At 45.0% G+C, this 18,233-nt stretch overlaps 1 protein-coding gene across 8 annotated transcripts in view; it reads right to left on the reverse strand.

Annotated features, from left to right (window-relative positions):
• The window catches only part of Runx2 (runt related transcription factor 2), a 318,811-nt gene that overhangs the window by 207,528 nt on the left and 93,050 nt on the right, over positions 1-18,233 (reverse strand). For 7 of the 8 annotated variants that reach the window (NR_073425.1, NR_073392.1, NM_009820.5 and 4 more), the window contains one exon: positions 13,678-13,782. The exons of the other annotated variant lie outside the window; for it this stretch is intronic. Coding sequence is in view for 5 of the 7 variants with exons in the window: in NM_009820.5 (NP_033950.2) it covers positions 13,678-13,782 (105 nt within the window). In the remaining 2 variants the exon portion in view is untranslated. The remainder of the gene's footprint in view (positions 1-13,677; positions 13,783-18,233) is intronic. 8 annotated transcript variants of the gene reach the window in all.

Genomic DNA, 18,233 nt, shown 5'->3' on the forward strand with positions numbered 1-18,233 from the left:
AGATCAAATAAACCCAAGAGTTTCTGCCAAGAGACCATTCTCACCCGGAGTCCTAAATTCCTCACAATGGATCTTCTCTGGTTATTAATAGTGATTTTTTTTTATCACATGGCAGACCTGTTCCTCTTTTGGGTCATATTTTTCTCAATTAAAGATTCTAATGGCCACTGAAGCAAGACAAATTACCCTCATCATTTATGTCCACAAACCCCTGTGATTCTGAGCCTCAGAACCGTAATGGGAAACAGAAATCAGGCCTTTGATTTTTTTAGAAGCAGAAAGGTGGCATTATTGCTGCCTGTCCCAAGCACACAAAGGATTGCTTAGAACGGGATCTGAAGAGCCCCCCAACTCCAACTGTCAATCTCCAGGAACCCATTCTGCCCAGCAATTCTCCCTCAGCCAACCTGCTCTTCCTTAAATCTCACCCACATCCCTCATGCTCCAGTTAAATGACCTGCTCTTCTTCCTCTGACTTCCCCCGAAACAAAACAGCTGGCCACCATACAGAGCTTAATAAGTCTCATAATTTCCAAGTCTGTTATTAAGTCATTTTTTTCAGCCTCCTCTTCATGAAGCTAAATAATCCCAAGTCTTTCAACTTATCCTTATAGGTTCAATTTTACAATCCTTTAATCATCACAATGCTCTCTGCTCAACATTCTCAAGTATTCCACGTCGCTCATGTGTTCTGAAACCCAGCTCACCTTTGGAATTATTTCTCATCGTCCAGAAAAGCCCAGGATCTTCGTGTGTTACACATGCACAGCCCCAGGAGAATTCACTCCAACAGGTAATTGATTGCTGCAATGTCTGGTTTATTTTTTAGGAGAAATGTCCCCTCCACATGCTGCCCGGGACCCAGTATTCTGACCAAGTGCCAGATGCTGGTGAGCTATCCCGGCTCCACCGGCACCCACTCCATTTCCTCAGGAGAGTTCTTCAAGGTCTTGCTTACACCCATTCCCTGTTAAGTTGGGTCTTACAATCCTCCACAGTATCCGGTTAATCTGATCTGATCCACTTACTGTTGATCAGCCAAAAGTGGTGTAAGGCATTATCCTTCACACACGCCATCTACACACACACAGTCCTGAGAACCTTCACTCAGAGAGTAAGCTCAAAGACCTCCGAAGAACACTAACGGGGAAGCTTGAAGCCAGCAGAGTAAAGACACAGGGAGTCCCTGTCTTCTCCTCCACCCGAGCCCGACCAACCACAGGGCGATCACTGAACACACAGTTTCCGAGTGCCAGATCCCTACATACTCTTTTTATCAAATTTCCTCCTCCTCCTCAACTTTTAGGCTCCTCTTTCCTATCAAAATCAGATACTCAATTTTGATATGCATCATGCTAAGGTCTCTGCACACAACATATATTCTGCCCTGAAGTCTCTTCCCCAGCGTGTCCAGTTGGGTTCTCCTCAGCCTGAAGGTTCTATACCCAGTGTCCGCCCTTTAGAGGGCTATTGTAGAATGCGCTCTTCCCTGTCTCCACTGCCCGCTGGCTTTTATTACTTATGTAAGTTCCCTGTCACCACAGCCTGTGAGCAGATGTGAAAGATAAATCTGCCTTTTATGTCTTAACTATCTTTGCTATAGAAATTTGGCTCCTCAAAGATGAGGGCCCTGCTGTTACCTCTGAGTGCTGGGCAACATAAGCATGCAGCACTCCAACCAGTTTATGCTGGGAGACTGAACCCCGGGCTTTGTCTACCCACTGAGCCACACCCCCAGACTCCATAATCATGCTTTTCTTCCTCTGACTCTACTCCTGGTAGCTGCCTAACATGTGAGGGGCAGCTTGGAAATAATTTGGCAGTGAAGAAATGTTCCCACTTCAATAAATATTTAGATTTTAAAATGTACCTCTAACAAACAAACACACACACACACTCATGCACGCACGCACACACACACACGCACTGTCAGCTATAATGTAGAAAGGTTGTGTTTTTAGTGGTGGGACAGGTTAGAGGAAGGATAGAACTTCCTCAAATCATCTATCTTCGAACCATTCAGTCTTTGACTGAGGTAGCCATGGTCTGGAAACCACATCAGGTCTTATTATCTCGAAGGAATGGACTTTTGCTTCCAGTGATCACTTTTTTTCAACTTCAAAGCAGCTGTTCTGTTCTGCAGAGTCCTACGTTTCTTGAGGCCACTATGTCACTGAAATACTCACACTAGCTCAGAAAGGTACCTGGGGTGGTGCATACCACAGCATCAATCGTACCACTCAAAACAGACACTAAGGTAGATAATTGCTATTTTCTTTTAAGAGTGGACAGTCCTCAGGTAGCCCAGGCTGGCCTCAAAAATTACTGAGTACCATAGAGTAATGTTGAATTTCAATCCTCTTTCCTCCAACTCCAGAGTTCAGGGATTGCGATCTTGCACCATCAATCACACTTGGTTTCTGAGGTGCTGGGGAGTGAACCCAGGGCTTTGTGCATGCTGGACAAGCAATTTGCCAGTGAAAAACATCTGCATCTCCAGTAATCATTAATTTTCTTCTTTTCGACTGTTCAAAAATTATTTTATAAATTTATGTGCATAGGTGTTAATGCCTGCACAGATTACTACATACAACTTTCGTGCCTAGTGTCTGAGGAGGCCCGAAGAGGGTCTTGGCTCCCCTGGAACTGGACTTACAGATGGTTATGCGCTGCTCTGGGAATTGAACCCATGACCTTTAGAAGAGCAGTCAATGATCTTAACCACTGAGCTATCCCTCCAGCCCCTTCTTCTGATGTTTCTTCTCTAAGGATTTTTGCCACTTCCTATTTGTGTCATTATTTGGAGGTTAGTGCATTTTCAAGTGATAGCTTTACTTCAATTATTGTTGGTTAACTTCTACAATGTGTCAACTTCACCTCACAAAAAGTGAGGCTTTTAGAGACTGCAGAAATGTTGCTGAGTGAATTCAGGGCCCACTAAATCCACGCAGAGATACATACATGTATAATCGCATGTGTCTGTGTGTTCCCTTATCCGTCAGACTTCTATTCTATTGGGTGAGGTGGCAGCACAGTAGAGCTGGTTTCTCACAGTGCACACTTCTTGACAGTAATTAGGAATGTGCTGGGCTCAACGCTAGAAGCCTCCATAACTTCAGTGACAAAGACATTCGAGAGCTTCTTGTGGTGAATAACTGAACAGGAAGAGGGCTGGGATCCTTGCCCAGCACCATAAATCATCTGCTGACTTGCAGCGTGACACAGGGAAAATTAGCTTTCAGGTGCTCGTGCCTCAGTTTCCCTTCCTGTAAAATGCCCAGTGCCTCTCTGCCAGGGCTGTGAAGACAATCGATGAGGTAATGTCTCAGCGTTTGGAAGTCTTTGGCAGAAAGGCGCTATATAATTACTATTTGGTATTCACGCTGCCCCTCGTGGGTGCCAAGAACTTTACGATCATTCCTCGGGAGTTACTCCCAGCTACTGTGAACTTGCCTTCATGTCTACTTACAGTTAAAGAATGAAGAAATCGAACCAGGGAGAAGCTTAGAGATGTGTGCGGGGTCACTAAGATGGCTCCCAGGTCTTCAAATGAGGGTCTTGCACATCACCCACTTCCCTTCACCACAGGCAAAGCCACACCTTCTGTCTGGACCAGCCCAGACAGGGTTAATTTCCTGTTGAGAGCCTCTGAAGCTGTCTTTGGGGTACAACACATAACCACTTCAGCTTAGCCAAATTGTTAAGAAGGCGAAACCAAAATCAAGGTTCTAGGACTAGAAGCCCAGGCTAACCCTTCTTGGTTTATGCACCTCTCTTTCGCCTCACTTTCTGTTCAACCATCAGCATTGGGTACCTCAGCCATCGCCTTGCAGGAGCCACGGTTTACTAGCCCTAAGGAGGCATAGAGAACAGTGCATGTAGTCTTAAGTCCCCATCCTCCCGATCAAAAGATATGCTATCATAGAAACTCAGAGTGGTACTCAGCTAACCTCTTCCCCACCAGCCGCTTCTTGCTTCCAATGGTAGATACACCAATCTGTAGCACAGTCACCATACCCACCTTGCCCAAAGACAGCTCACAGTAGACCACAGACTCTTGTCTCTCTGGTCCACACATATGCTTTCTAACCTTTCATTTGACCCACTTACATCTAAAAGAAGCATCTTTTGGTTCTGAGGCTAGACTGTCATTACAATGACCAAAAGCATACAGCGTCAGCATGCGATGATGGTCACTCTGGTGGATCCGTGGGTAGATAACATCTGAGGCTCAGGTTCAATGATGGAGCTCTTTGACATAAATGGAAATAGGAAAATCCCATAGCAACTGATGGTCTGGCCAGGTAAAACTCAAGAAGCAAGATTCTAGTTCTCGCCCTTTCCTTGCCTCCTCTTAGGGGATATTCTTTCCCAGCTCCTCCCCACTGCCCTGCTGAACTCTTCATGGCTCCCAGGAGTAGGCACTTAAAGCCACTCCCCTTTCTCTTTTCCAGGAGAGTTTATCTGCTCCACATTCCACTCTCTTACCCTCTACTCCAGCCAGTAATGGCCTGGGAGTCTTAACTCAAAGGACTACCTAGGAGTGTGGATCTCAGATAGATGGATCACCTCTAGTACTTCGCGGAAGCCGGCTCACCCAACTGCTGACATTCAGAAACAAAAACTGAGCACCAACTACCCTGATGACACCACAGGCTGTCATCAGAGGGAACACAGAAGGACCTAGATTAAGAGAATGGGAAGCAAGGCCAGAATAGTGGGTGACTAGATCAATGACTGTCACCAGTAATGTAAGGTCAGTATAACAGGTTATACCACTGGGGACTAATCCTGAAAGTCTGAAATAAGGGCAAACTAGAATGTCACTCATCAGGAAGTATGGCAACTGCAGTTTAGAACATGTAGACCTTTTTTCTTTACAAGGACAGACAGCATGATTAATTTGTTAAGAAGATTATGAACACTACACTGGTGAATGTAACCAGCAAAAGGAAAGAATTACAGAATGCTTTTCCTCCTCGGAGGGGAAGAGGCGCCATGTGTATCTAGAATAAAACTAGACAAGGAAAATTCTATGGCAGGAAATCTTTGCAAGAGAAGGTAAGTTCAAAATATAGACGCCCCACCACCACAACCACCACAAAAAAAAAAAAAACAAAAAAAAAAACCACTCCTACTTTAAAATTACAGCAGCAGCAACAATAACAAAAACATATTCTGAAGTAGTGTACCAGCCATGAACAGTACACTCAGCCCCCTGTGAGAACCGACCCACAGCCAACGACGGTGCTTAATGCTGGTGTCCGAGGTCTCCAAGAGGAGCAGAGACTTATGATGCGTGCACTCTGGCTGTCTCTGTTTACTTTCTACATCTTACTTGCCAAGACCTTGGCAAGTAGAAATCACTCAGCAATTCTTCCTCTCTGCCTTGAACTCTGCTCCTACAGAAGGAGGTTCCCATCACATTTATTTATTTATTTATTTTGCTCATGAACACAAGCCTGACTTAACTGTTTCTGGAGATGTTATAAGTTAAAGCCTCAACCTTCAATTTTTAACGGAAAGGCTTTGGTCTACTAGCAAATAGGCTTTCAGCACCAGAGAACAGCAGACTAGTAGAGAACAGCAGACTAGTAGAGAGGTTACCAGAAGCACAGGGTAGCCTTTCACTTGCTACTTGGGCGCCACATCATAAAGAGTCTCTTCTTTTAACCATCATTTATAAAGGCCGTATTAATCCTTAAGAACTCAGTGTTTTTATGTTCTCTTTGCTTCCCAAATCACTTCAAAGTCAAGAACAATTACGTTCCCATAAGTTGCCCCAATTAAAACTTACACGTGAATTTTATGTGAAGGGAAAGCCATGCTTCAGTTGACAGCATAAATGTCATCAATATGAAAATCCTACCTAGGAACAATTATGGCCACAAAAAAAAAGTAAAACAATCACTCTCTCTCCCACTATCATCTGTCAGTATAAACTATGCTATACAAATCAAGTAGCCACTGGGTAAAATACTACATGACCCAAAACAGAAGCAAGGGATCTCTCAGTGATCTATCACAAGTTGTTTCTCAGAAGAAAGAAAAGCCATTTTCATAAATAAGAAACCTCCCCATTTTAAAAAAAAATCAATCTTTTTTTTTCAGTCCCTAGCACTATTTTAAGAACAAACCGTTCCTGACCTGAGAAAGTACTGACACATTCGAATGGAGCCTGCGTGTGGATTGAGAACCCTAGAACACACGTATCATTTGAATGCTATATTTAGTTAGAAATAAATCCATCAACTGGGATGGGATGCATGTGGAAAGTGGGCCTCCCCAGCAAGGCTGCTGTTAACTCCAGTCCCAGGCGATGAGAAAGCAAGCCTAGCGGGGGGGGGGGGGGGGGTAGCCAGGGGAGTGCACAGGAGGGACATGAGCATGTTTTAACGGCTGTGATAATTTGCCATGAAAGGATGCTAAGGCCATAGCTCCTTGCTGCAGCATGCCATGCGCTCCTGAATTAAATTACTGCCATGCAGTCTGCTAGCGAAGGAATGTGTAAACAGGCCATATAGCCTTGCATCAGTCCCAGACTCTTGCACAACGCAAAATGCCTCTCGATGTGTCATTTCCTTCTTGGCCACCTTCCCAGCTCCTGACAGTCAGTCAACAACAGAAAGAAAAGTACTGAAAGAGATTTAAAACTGCTCTTCTAGAGAGCACATTCCACCAAATTCTACCAGACACCAGGGCCAACCTCCACCAGCACTGTTTCCTTAAAGAGAGGGGGTGAGTACGGGAAGGGATCTTCCTGCTGTTACTAGAATTTTAAAATAATATTTTATATAGTAGGGGGCCAAATGACTGGCATCTATACCAATCAAGCTGCTCTTTATAGATGCAAGTTTGCAAATATCAAAATATGGAACTTGCCTGTAATTTCCTTTGCTTGGGGACCTTGGAAAACAGTGAGCAAGCCAGGTGAAAATCTAGTAGTCAAATGCTTAGGGCTGAGGAGACGGTCTGATTAGTAAAGGCCTGCTACACAAACCTGAGGCCTGAGTGCAGAGTTCCTCACACCCGCATTAAAGGCTGAGCACAGCAGTGCAGGCCTGAGGTGCCAGGGCTGAGGTGGAAGACCCGTGAAGATCCTAGGGACTCATCTGCAGACTCAGTGAGAGACCTGGCCTCAGAAACGACATTAACCTTTGACCTTCACACAACGCTCACAAATGTGCATGTAGACCCCACACACTTGTGCTATATGCACACACGCACACACATTCATATGTAAGCATGTACACCCACCACCACACAGTTACCTACACATGTGCATGCAGACACACACACACAGACACACACACATACACACTTACATGTGTACATGCACCCCACACACATGTGTGTACATGAATATGTACACACAGACACAGAGAAAGAGAGACAGACAGACAGATAGACTGACAGGCAGGCAGGCAGAGACATAGAGGGAGAACTTAAGGGCTTTTTATTCATGTTTCTCAGGGAAAACTAGACTTCAGGCTACTGGCATCAGTACAGGGCCCAGGAAATGCCTTCATAGACAGCAGGGATGTAGAGATAGGAAGCTCTCCCAGAAACAGCACATAATCTTAAAGTGTTTCTACACTTCATCCATGTGACACAGCTTACCTGTCCCCGCCCACCTCTGTTCACGAGTGACCAGTCTCTAAATACTCATCCACCATTCCTAAGCAAGCAAAAGTCACGGCCAGCCATCAGAAAAAGCTCAAGAAGGATACAAAGTAATGGCAGAGAAGAAGGGTGAGCCATCCCAGATGTTATCTGGAATGAGGAAGAGAAAGCCTTAACCCTCCAGTCCTCTCCAGCACTTCATAGGCCTGGGGGACAGCCCAGAACCCAATAGAGCTACACAAAGAGCAAGGAGACACTGCTTTGACCCCTGCCTTCAGTGTAGTAAGGTAAAACTTCTGCCAGCAGACATGTCTCAGGAATATGGAGGAAGGGCTGGAGGGAAAATTCAGCAGCTAAGAGCACTCACTGGTCTTGCAGAGGACCATGTTGGGGTTCTCAGGCACCCCCACTGGGAAGCTCACAATGACCTGTGACTCCAGCCCCAAAAGCTCCAAAGTCCTTTTCTGGCCTCTGCAAATGCCCACACCCATAGGCTCAGGCCCATACACAGACATGCGCACACACATAAATAAAAATAAATCTTGAAGGAACAACAACAACAACAAAAAAAGAATACAGAGGAATAAAGCCTCTTTAGAGAACAAAATTTGTTGATGCAATTGGGGACCATTGGAAATCTGTAAAACAGGAGGAAGAAGCAGTTTGTCTTCAGGACCCAGGTCACAAGCTACACAAACCACCATACTAAGGCTTCCTTCAAACACAGTGACTTCCCAGACACTGAAGAGAAGAGACGAGCAGAGAGAGGTGGTGCTACCTCCCCGTGCCCTGCACCTGTGGGAAAGGGATTAGAATGCTGAGGCCAAAGCAGGGTTCTCCAGGGCTTCTCCATTCTCCCAACGTGGCAGGGGGAGGTGGCCAGCCACATCGAACAAAGTCCTGCAGGGAGCATAGACTCGGGTATTTTGAATCTCTCCTTGAGAGTAGATGGCTTACTTCCTGGAGGTTCAATGCACAGAAATGCTCAGATGTCCACTCACTCACATATACCTGTTACATGTCAAACATGGATGGCACCAACGATGAGATTTCAGGCTTGGATACTTGTGGATGCATAGTTCTGCTGGGGGATACTGTGCTGCTAAGGCAGCCTTGTAACATCATTTTTTTCCTTCTCTCCTATGGATATTGGTGTGGCTCCCTTTGATATTAATATGCTGATTAATATCAGCACGGCAATGTAATACCCTTTCGCTCACTACATATCCTGGAGATCTGCTTAAGTCACAATGAAGCTGTGACTGTAATGTGGAGTCTCTCCCTGGAACTTTAAGAACTAAGCATGCACACGTGCCTACCACACTTACAGTCTGGGGAGCCACCCACATGCCACCCAAGCCATTGACTTTGTATGGTCCCTTCCTCTTCTACCTGTGCTTGACCTGTGTCTTGATTTATCCAAGAGAGTGTAGGAGTGGTAGCACCATGCTGGCTCTGAGCCTATGCCTCACGACAACCTAGTTGCCTCTATTCTGCACCTTAGGGAGCCTTGAACTGCCATGCAGGAAGCCAGTATCTGCTTGTGAGAACTTCTAGGGAGAGCATGTGGAGAGGGAGAGGCTGTGAAACACCATGGCGGAGGGAGACCCCTTTTTCCAAGGTCCCTGCCAAAGCACTAGACGCATGAATGAAACCATTGTGGACTGCCCAGTATTGGTCACCCACCATCTGACTACGGCCACATGTCAGACCCCAAACAAGACTATCATAAAAACCTGTCCAGGTTAATTCTGGCCAGCCCATGGAATAGTGAAAAATATTTATTTAAAGAGAGAAAAAAAAAACTAGTGATTGTTTTAAGTCATTGCCTGGGGGTCATTTCTGAAGACTCGGCATGATGGTTCAAATGACTTAACTATAGCGACTTACCTGCTATGGGCTCTTCAGTCAACAGTATCTGTTTCTATCAGTCCTAACTCAGAACATAGTTCCCTAACCAGACAACATGGCATGGCTAACTGAGTTTCCACCTCCCCGCAGAAATTCTTTAAACCAGGCTGGCATTGGAGCCGAGTGCAGAAGCGGACCAGAGGATCCTAATAGGAAGTGATGTGTAAAGAAGTTAGAAATCCAAACGCATTCCGGGGGCTGCCGCTGCTGCACTGGCTTCTCCTGCTGGCGAACAGACGGCACTTGCTCTTCAAAGCTAAGTTGCCAACAGCAGGTCAAAGCGCCGAGCCTCTGTACAAGACTTACAAATTTGGGATCTTCAGCATGATGTCATGTCTTAAAATGATAAGCTGGGCCAAGGAGAGAAACTGCATTTTGCAAAGAACGTGCGCCCATTCTCATGTTTACGCTACTTTAAGATGAAGGGTCTAATAAGTCATGGGCTATGTTGCTTTAAAGGGAAGTTTTATAACTGAGATGAATCACAACTGCCGGAGATCAAAGTTGAAAAACATCAATGATGCCATAGGGTACTTTTTAATCTTGTAATGAGTGATGATCACGTGTTCTTATGAAGTGAGTCCAACTGCCAACGCCAGATGTGTATATTAGAAAGGGAGTTGTTTGTGATGCGACAGGCCTGGCTCAGCTGCCAGAGACAGAAAACATGGAAGGATGAACCCTTTCAGTTTTGACTGAAAAGCAAGTCTTGGCAGATGTGTTGTTGATAAGTAGGGCCCCAGAGTGGGGTTCGGGTACCATGCAGCACCCCGCCTGGGCGTTTGTAGCCCACAAAAAGTGTCGCTCATCAGCTCTGCACAGCTCTCCCCAGGCAGTGGGATATAAATATGTGTTCAAACCACGATTTATAACACGGACCCATGTCATTTACTATTGTGTGAAAATTAGTGAAGCTTTATTCCAGAAGTGGGGAAAAAACAACACAGCAGAGAGCAGATTAAACGAGCCTGTTTCCTGATGCATACTTAAAAGTTTACAGCAAACTCCTCCCAGTGGGAGAAGACTAATGTAGTAATAGCTGATGTTTAATGAGCACTTACTACAAGACAGCTACCACACTACCTAGTTTACATATCATATATCGTTCAACTTTCTTAACAGCAACTGATGCAGAAGATGTGTTCCGTGTCCAGAGCAAACAAATGCTGGCTCTGGGATTTCAGCCCAAGCAATCTGACAGACCCAACCAGAGAACTCAGAATATGTCAGTACCCAGTCATCTGGGGCACTGGAAACAATGTTTCAGTATACACCCAGGTCTTTAAGGAAAGGGCGGGGAATTCCACTGATAAACAGAAACCAACAACGCAAAGCCCTCAGTCCTTCAAACCTCTCAAGTAATAGCTAGAAATATGCTGCTCAGATGGCAAATCACAGAGACTTCAGGAATTATAATTGGAGGGAAGAGAGAGTAGATCAGTTGTACTGATTATCTTTGTTTTCTGTGTGTGGAGAAGCCTTTTACTAAGCCTTTCTCTGTTGATGGCTGATAAAGTAAGCCAGTTGGAAATCTAGAGCAAGGATGGAAAACTACAAGTTGTGGGCCACATCTGGCCCACCAGTTGTTTTTAGAAAGTTTAGGGATCTTTAAAAAAAAAGTATCTTTATTATTCTTTATGTGTTGCCTCAGTTTCTGTGCACAATATGCACACCGGAGGCTGGGTTCAGGTCCCCTGAAATTGGACTTATAGGCAGCTGTGAGTCACCTAATGTGAGGGTTGAGAACCAAACCAGGGTCCTCTACACGAGCAGTAAGCACTCTTAATTCATGAGCCATCTCTCTGGCTCTGTAAATAAAGTTTTATTTAAACACAGCTTGACCACTTGTTTGCATAATGGCTTAGACTGCTTTTGCAGTAAAAAGGCAAAGTTGGGTCTTTATGACCGATGGCCAAGAGCAAGGCAGAAGGAGAGAATCCAGCAATGTCCAAGTTGTAGGGTTAACCAGTCGCTCATACCAGATACATCCCTACATTCAAGCAAGTGACCATACAGTGGCAGGGAAATGACAATACATTTTCAAATAGTACTTAATTTCTAAGAAATGCTACAAGGACAGGAAGTCTTCCTTTCCTAGATCGGTGTCTGCTTCTCCACTGCACCCCACCCCCCCCCCATCCCCTCAGGACTACCCAAAGCATAGACTGAGATCATACATACAACATGTATCATGTAGTCCCAGCCCCCATAGCCGCCAGGGCACGTGTCTTTCTTAGTAGACCTATCTGCTAATAGATGCTGCCCCAAAACAATCTCTTTGAAATGAGATCCTGCCATCCCCACTGGAATCCGAAGTAAGTGTACCAAGCCATCAGCCCTCTCCCCTTTTGCACCTCCTTTAGAATGGCTGGCCACCAATCCTTCCCTGCTTCTCTCCCAACCACCAATTTAGAAGCACCCCTCTCTACAGTAAACACACGTACACTTAGACAGGTGCACACAATAATGGCTTTTCTGTGCACTGAAGAAAGCAGCCGGGATCTTTCAAGGGCAAATATTAGTGGTGATGAATAAATATTAAAAGGCCATTGTGCCACTTTATGCATTAGGGGGATGGGACTGCCTCTTAAGTAACCCATGGACTTGTCAGGTCAATGGTTGGAAGATGTCTGGCCTCAGAAGGAAATCAACCCAGATTTATAGCAATCCAGAAAAGACTAGCAGAGCTCAAACCAGCCAAGCACCCAGATGTGCTCTCTTCACCTGTGCTGCGTAACCTCTGGTCCTCGAGACTTAGGATTTGAGAACACACACATACACACACACACACACACACACACACACACACACACACAGAGAGAGAGAGAGAGAGAGAGAACGCGCGCGTGCAAAATACCTAATAGGACATTCCCAAAATGAACAGACAGGGCCAGCACTGACCCCACGTTAGGAATTTGGAAGAAAGCCTTATACATGAAAGGAAGAAAAAAACAAGCCTCAAAGATTTCTTTGGGGCAGAAAACCTCCCTTGCTCAGGCAAGCCTTTGTGACAAAGACAGGGGCATAAGAGATGGAGGTGGGGGTGGGGGCTACTGTAAGATTGATCCCATTGCTAAAAGATGCACAGTACAGGAAGAGGCGAAGCCCTCTAGGCCTCCTCCCTTACTTCTGGGGATGGAAAGAATCCGTCCTCACTGTCTAGGTGGAAGATCAAGTTAGAACAAACACTTCCATTGCTGCCTGCCCCCATCAAAAGCCAAATTTAACCTCCTAATTGCAATGCCTGGGACTTCCAATGTATTCAGCCTGCAAAGGCAGCCCATTCTATGCTATTTACATTATATTATGTGCTACAGAACTCGTCTCACCTCGACTTGGAATAACCTTTGCTCTGTAGATGTATTTTAGTGCCAGGCTTGCTCAAGTCACTGTGGGCGGCAGTGGAAGTCAGTCAGGTCTGACCCAGATTCAGGAAGAGAATAAATCCTGGCCTAGACAGAGACACTACCTGCAGCTGAGCACCAGATAAAGCTTTGCAAGACATAGACAAAGAAACCAAGGTGGACATGAACCTAGCTTGTATCTATCTCTCTGTTAAAGAAACTATCCAAAACAGTTACTAGAAAATGGCCAGACAACCGTGTTTGTAATGATGAAGCAAGTTATCATTTGCAAATAAATTCTTTGTAATTAAGTCCTGTGCTCTTTATAAAGGGAACTGAGTGGGCGAGCTTAAAAAAAAAAAAAAAAACAAAACAAAAAAAAAAAAAAACACCGCATTCTTGGGCCATGGGAAACACACACAAATGCTTTTTTACTAAGCTCAAGATTTTAAAGTTTATAGTTTGCTTCCTCAGCCTCGTGGGTCTCTTTGGCCCCTCCCACTGCACAGAAGGGATGAGCGGAGTGCCTTAGCTAAAAAGTTATCATGACTGAATAGCTATCCACTTGTTCCCCAAAGTTATAAAGCAGTTCTATGGGAAAGACTAAGCTATAATTTTATTTTCTATTAACTGTAAAGTTCTATGAACTGCCCTTCCCTGAAATGTATTCAAAAATAAAGTACGATAAAGTTTGCAGAGGCCATGTGTAGTGACAGTGACACTAACACCTTCAGAGTGAATTCTTCACAGGGTCCCCACAAACTCTATTAGCATTTTCAATAGAAAGGTAGGCACTTACTTCTTGGTTCCCGGGGACCGTCCACTGTCACTTTAATAGCTCTGTGGTAAGTGGCCACTTGGGGAGGATTTGTGAAGACTGTTATGGTCAAGGTGAAACTCTTGCCTGCAGATTTAAGAGAGGAAACGGTGACTATAAATGGGTAGCAGTGATGACCTTACAATAATACAGACATCCAAATCTCACCATGGCATCTCTGAGGCAGCAACCAATCAGGAATTGGTCCCCTAAACCAGAAACCCTCTGACAGCCACTCAAGAACACCTGTAAATTTGATCAGCATCTCTCCTGCGGTTCTCTGCACGCAGCCTCTACCCTCTACCCCCACCCCCACCTCTACCCCCACCCCCACCTCTACCCCCACTCCCAAACAATCTCTTTGGTAACAGAACCAAAACTCTGGGGCTGCTTCAAGAGGCATCTCTGATTTTTTTTTTCCATTTTTCTCCAACGTTCTCCAACGTCAGGAGCACATCCCAGCGTGAGGGCAGACAATTTTAGAAGTGTTTATTTAGGATAAGGTCATGACCCCTTGAGAGAACAATGGTAAATTATTACTGGTGGCGTTACTTACATCACAGGGCCTTAGCACTGAGCTGCTCAGATAAACTTCCATAAGATGAAAGCGGGAAGCTCCTATGGCAATCATTTCTAGGGGAGCCCGTGTCTCCAGGCCTTCATGCGCCTGGGGGAGATGATTTCATCTCCAAGCAGTCTTTCCCCTCCCTTACCACACATCTCATCAATAAATCTGGAAGGATCTCCCTAGGGTGACTTAGTTTCTGCTAAGCAAGCATGACACCTCTCGACGCAAACATGTTTTACTTTTAAAAGAGAGTTTCTGCAAGGCTGCATTCCCTCTGATGCTTCAAATTAATGAGCTTTAAACGTGATGAGGAATGGGAGGGGGCAGGGAAGAGAGTGTGGTAAGGGATCTGAGCGTCTGCTTTCTCCAGGAGATGCCGGCCTCTGTTCTACAGATGCACTGACAGTTGTAATCAGTTAGATTTGCAATGGTTAGTCATGTCAGATAGTTAGAACTGCAAACTGTTACAAGACAGGAAAAGGTGGGCGAGAAGCGGTGACTCAATAAAACAGCAGCGAGCTGAGCCCCAGTACTCAAGGGCTGCCCCTGTAGCAGATAAAAGCCTCCCTTTGTTTTGCTTTGTTTTTTGGTCAGATTTTTTTTTCCCCATTCTACTGAAAGCTGGGAGTATTAAATCAAAACACAAATCTTAGACAATATGTAGCAATGTGAAGTTTAATGCAATCTTTTCATAGCTTAATATGGAACAGGTTCTACGCCAGGCTTAATGGGGAACAGGTCTTTGGCTGTCAAGTCTACTGAATGGCTTTTCTTTTCAAACCAGACCATGTAAGTTGCTAAAATCTGGTTAAGAAACACATCATTTGTTACTGTGTGTGGATAGTCTTAAGACCCCTTGACTGCCATCCGTGGCTACAGGGGTTAAGAGGCAGAGGGCATGCAGGAATGTGGGAAGGGCCAACAATAAGACAGATGAATGTTGATCAGAAACTCAGTCAGCTCCAGACTGGTCGACCACATTATCTCATTTAATCTTCCCCAGTTAGAGTCATCGCCCCAGCTCACGAAGGAGGAAGCCTTAGCCCCAGAGAAACTTAGTCATTTACCCAAGGTCACACAGTTAATAAATGGGAAACATCAGAAACCAAACTCAAATCTTTCTGACCTTAAATATTCGAGGGTAGAGATGTAACTCGGAGATAGCTAGCCTATGCAAGGCCCTGGATTTAATTCTCCCACATAGAAAAGAAGGAAGAAAGGGAAAGAAAAGGCATGGAGGAAGAGGAGAGAGGGAGGGGAGGAAGGAAAAATGGAGGGAGGAAGGAAGGGAGGGAAGGAAAAAGGGAAGAGGGAAGAAGGGATAGGGGGATGACAGAGGAAAGGGGGAGGGGAGGGGGGAAGACAGAGGAAAGGGGGAGGGGAGGGGGATGGGGGAAGACAGAGGAAAGGGGGAGGGGAGGGGGATGGGGGATGACAGAGGAAAGGGAGAGGGGAGGGGGGGAAGACAGAGGAAAGGGGGAGGGGAGGGGGATGGGGGAAGACAGAGGAAAGGGGGAGGGGAGGGGGAGGGGGGATGACAGAGGAAAGGGGGAGGGGAGGAATGAGGATGAAGGGGAAATAAAATGAGGGTTTTTTTTTCTCATTTTGCTGCAGAATATGGAAAGGGAATTAGGAACTGTGAGTCCCCATTAGCTCCCTGTGCCCAGAAATAATAAATCTCTAAATGGATGAATGTGTCAGATGAATTTATCTATCTATAAGCATCATTGAGGCAGCATATTGTAGTTATTACATACAAGATAGTACATGGGTTTAAGTCATTTGACTCCGTACAGAAGATCTGTTGTGAACATTCACACTGGCCAGAAGAATAAGACAGCCAGGAGTCTAAACCAGTCCCAAAGACCTCAAAGTCAACCAAAACTCAGATCAAAAAGTTGAGGGGGAGGCCCAGATTAAGAACTAAAATCATGGCCGAGTCTCTGGATTCAAAGTTAATTTGAATTAAAACATTTTAAAAACATTCTTCTGGGTGAGATCAGTAGTCCACAAACTCAGGATTCCGTTTCTAACAGTATCTCCAAAGAGCATGATTGGAAGACAGCATCCTTGGTGCTGATGTTAATACATCAAGGATGTGTATGCTTTTCTTCAGCATCTCTGAAGGCTCTGCTAGTGATAATGTCAGTGGATATATCATGACTGGTTTGGGAGATGTTTCCATTTTAAATCTTTACAACCTGCTTGGTTTAATAAGCTGCCTATGCTCCTCCCAAAGTCAGAGAAACAAACACACTGCCTATAGAAACAAACCCAGATACAAAATCCACCCTTCAAGACCAGAGCAACAAAATACTCAAAGATAAACCAGTCTTCCTTTTTGAAATCCTTTTAGGGCCAGAGAATTGGCTCAGTGGTTAAGAGCACTTGTTGTTGCAAAGGACTCAGGTTTGATTCCCAGTACCCACATGGAGGCTCACCACTTCCTTAGGCACCAGGCACATATGTGGTACACAGATATGCATGCAAAGCAAAGCACTCATACACATAAAATAAAATAAACCTAAATAAATATAAATGAATGAATAAATAAAGCTGAAATTAAAACAAACAAACAAACAAACAAAGCCTGCTTTAAGAAGAAGTAAGGTTGGGGAAGAAACTCCTCTTTCAGACTGGATTCCTAAAGCTCAAACTGTGCTTTAACAATAAAACAAAGTCAAAAGGGGACTCTTTGCACTTCCGATTAGTCCCAGCCCCTAAAGTGTGGAAGAAACTTGCAGAAACTCTGTCCAGACTCACTAATTAGCTCGTCTTACATTAATGCTGCATTTCCGGAGTCAAAAGTTTATGTGGGTATTCATGATTTCCTTAACTTAAAACAAGTTTCCCAATTTCCACTTTCCAAGGATCCAGGATTACATTTTTTATATATAATTTTATGTGCGTGGGTGTTTTGCCTTCAGGTATGTCTGCCCACCACGTGTATGCCTGGTGCCCTTGGAGGTCAGAAGAGGGCATTGGATTCCCCTTGGAACTAAGGTGACCAACAGTGCCAGCAGCCATGTGGGGTGCTAGGAATCCAGCCTAGACTGGATTTTCTTGAAGAGCAACAAGTGCTTTTAGCCACAGAGCCATCTCTCCAGTCCCCAGGATTATGAATTTTAACAGTGCCAGGGTGGAAAGTTACCATCCATACATGATCCACTAATGCAAGACTATGGATGACATTTAACACAAATCTTACTTAAGCTGGAAACATAGCTCAGGGGGTAAAGAAGTCCTGAGTTCAGATTCTTGGCACCCATATTGAGAGAGAGAGAGAGAGAGAGAGAGAGAGAGAGAGAGAGAGAGAGAGAGAGAAAGAATGGTGATGTATGCCTGTAACTCCAGAGCTGGGGAGCAAAGTACAGAGGGATCATGGGAAACACTGACATGTCCACCCAGGCTAGTGGACACAGTCAGCTACCTGAGAGACTATGTCTTGGGAAAAGCAGTGGAGACAACATGGAATAAGGCATGTCAGCATCCATTGCTGAGGGCCCCATGCACTACACACAGGTACACATGTCAGCACACATGTGCAAACACATTCATAACCCCCTGACACACAGAATCCTGCTCAGGCAAAGCCAATTATATCATCCACAGCTTCATCTAGGAGTTAATCCCAAAATACCACCCAAAGTCATATCATTTCTTAGCTACATAGCAGGAACTCTCACTGGAAGACAATTCCAATTTAGCCTTAAAGGCTGCCAGGAAGAGCCAGAAGACATAGACTGTACACAGGATTGTGTCCTAAATTGATAAAAACACCATGCTCTGTGAGTTGTAAATGCTTTAAAAAGACTTGTAAATTAAAAGCAGCAAGCTTGATGTAAAAAGAGAGCAAGCACACCAAAAGAAGAGAAGGAGGAGGAAGAGGAGAGGAAGGAGGAGAGGGGAAGAAGGAGGAGGAGGTGGAGGAGGAGGAGGAAAAAAAGGAAGAAGAGGAGGAGGAAGAGGA

This window comes from Mus musculus, chromosome 17 (assembly GCF_000001635.26).
Source record: "Mus musculus strain C57BL/6J chromosome 17, GRCm38.p6 C57BL/6J".
Classification (NCBI taxonomy): Eukaryota; Metazoa; Chordata; class Mammalia; order Rodentia; family Muridae; genus Mus; species Mus musculus.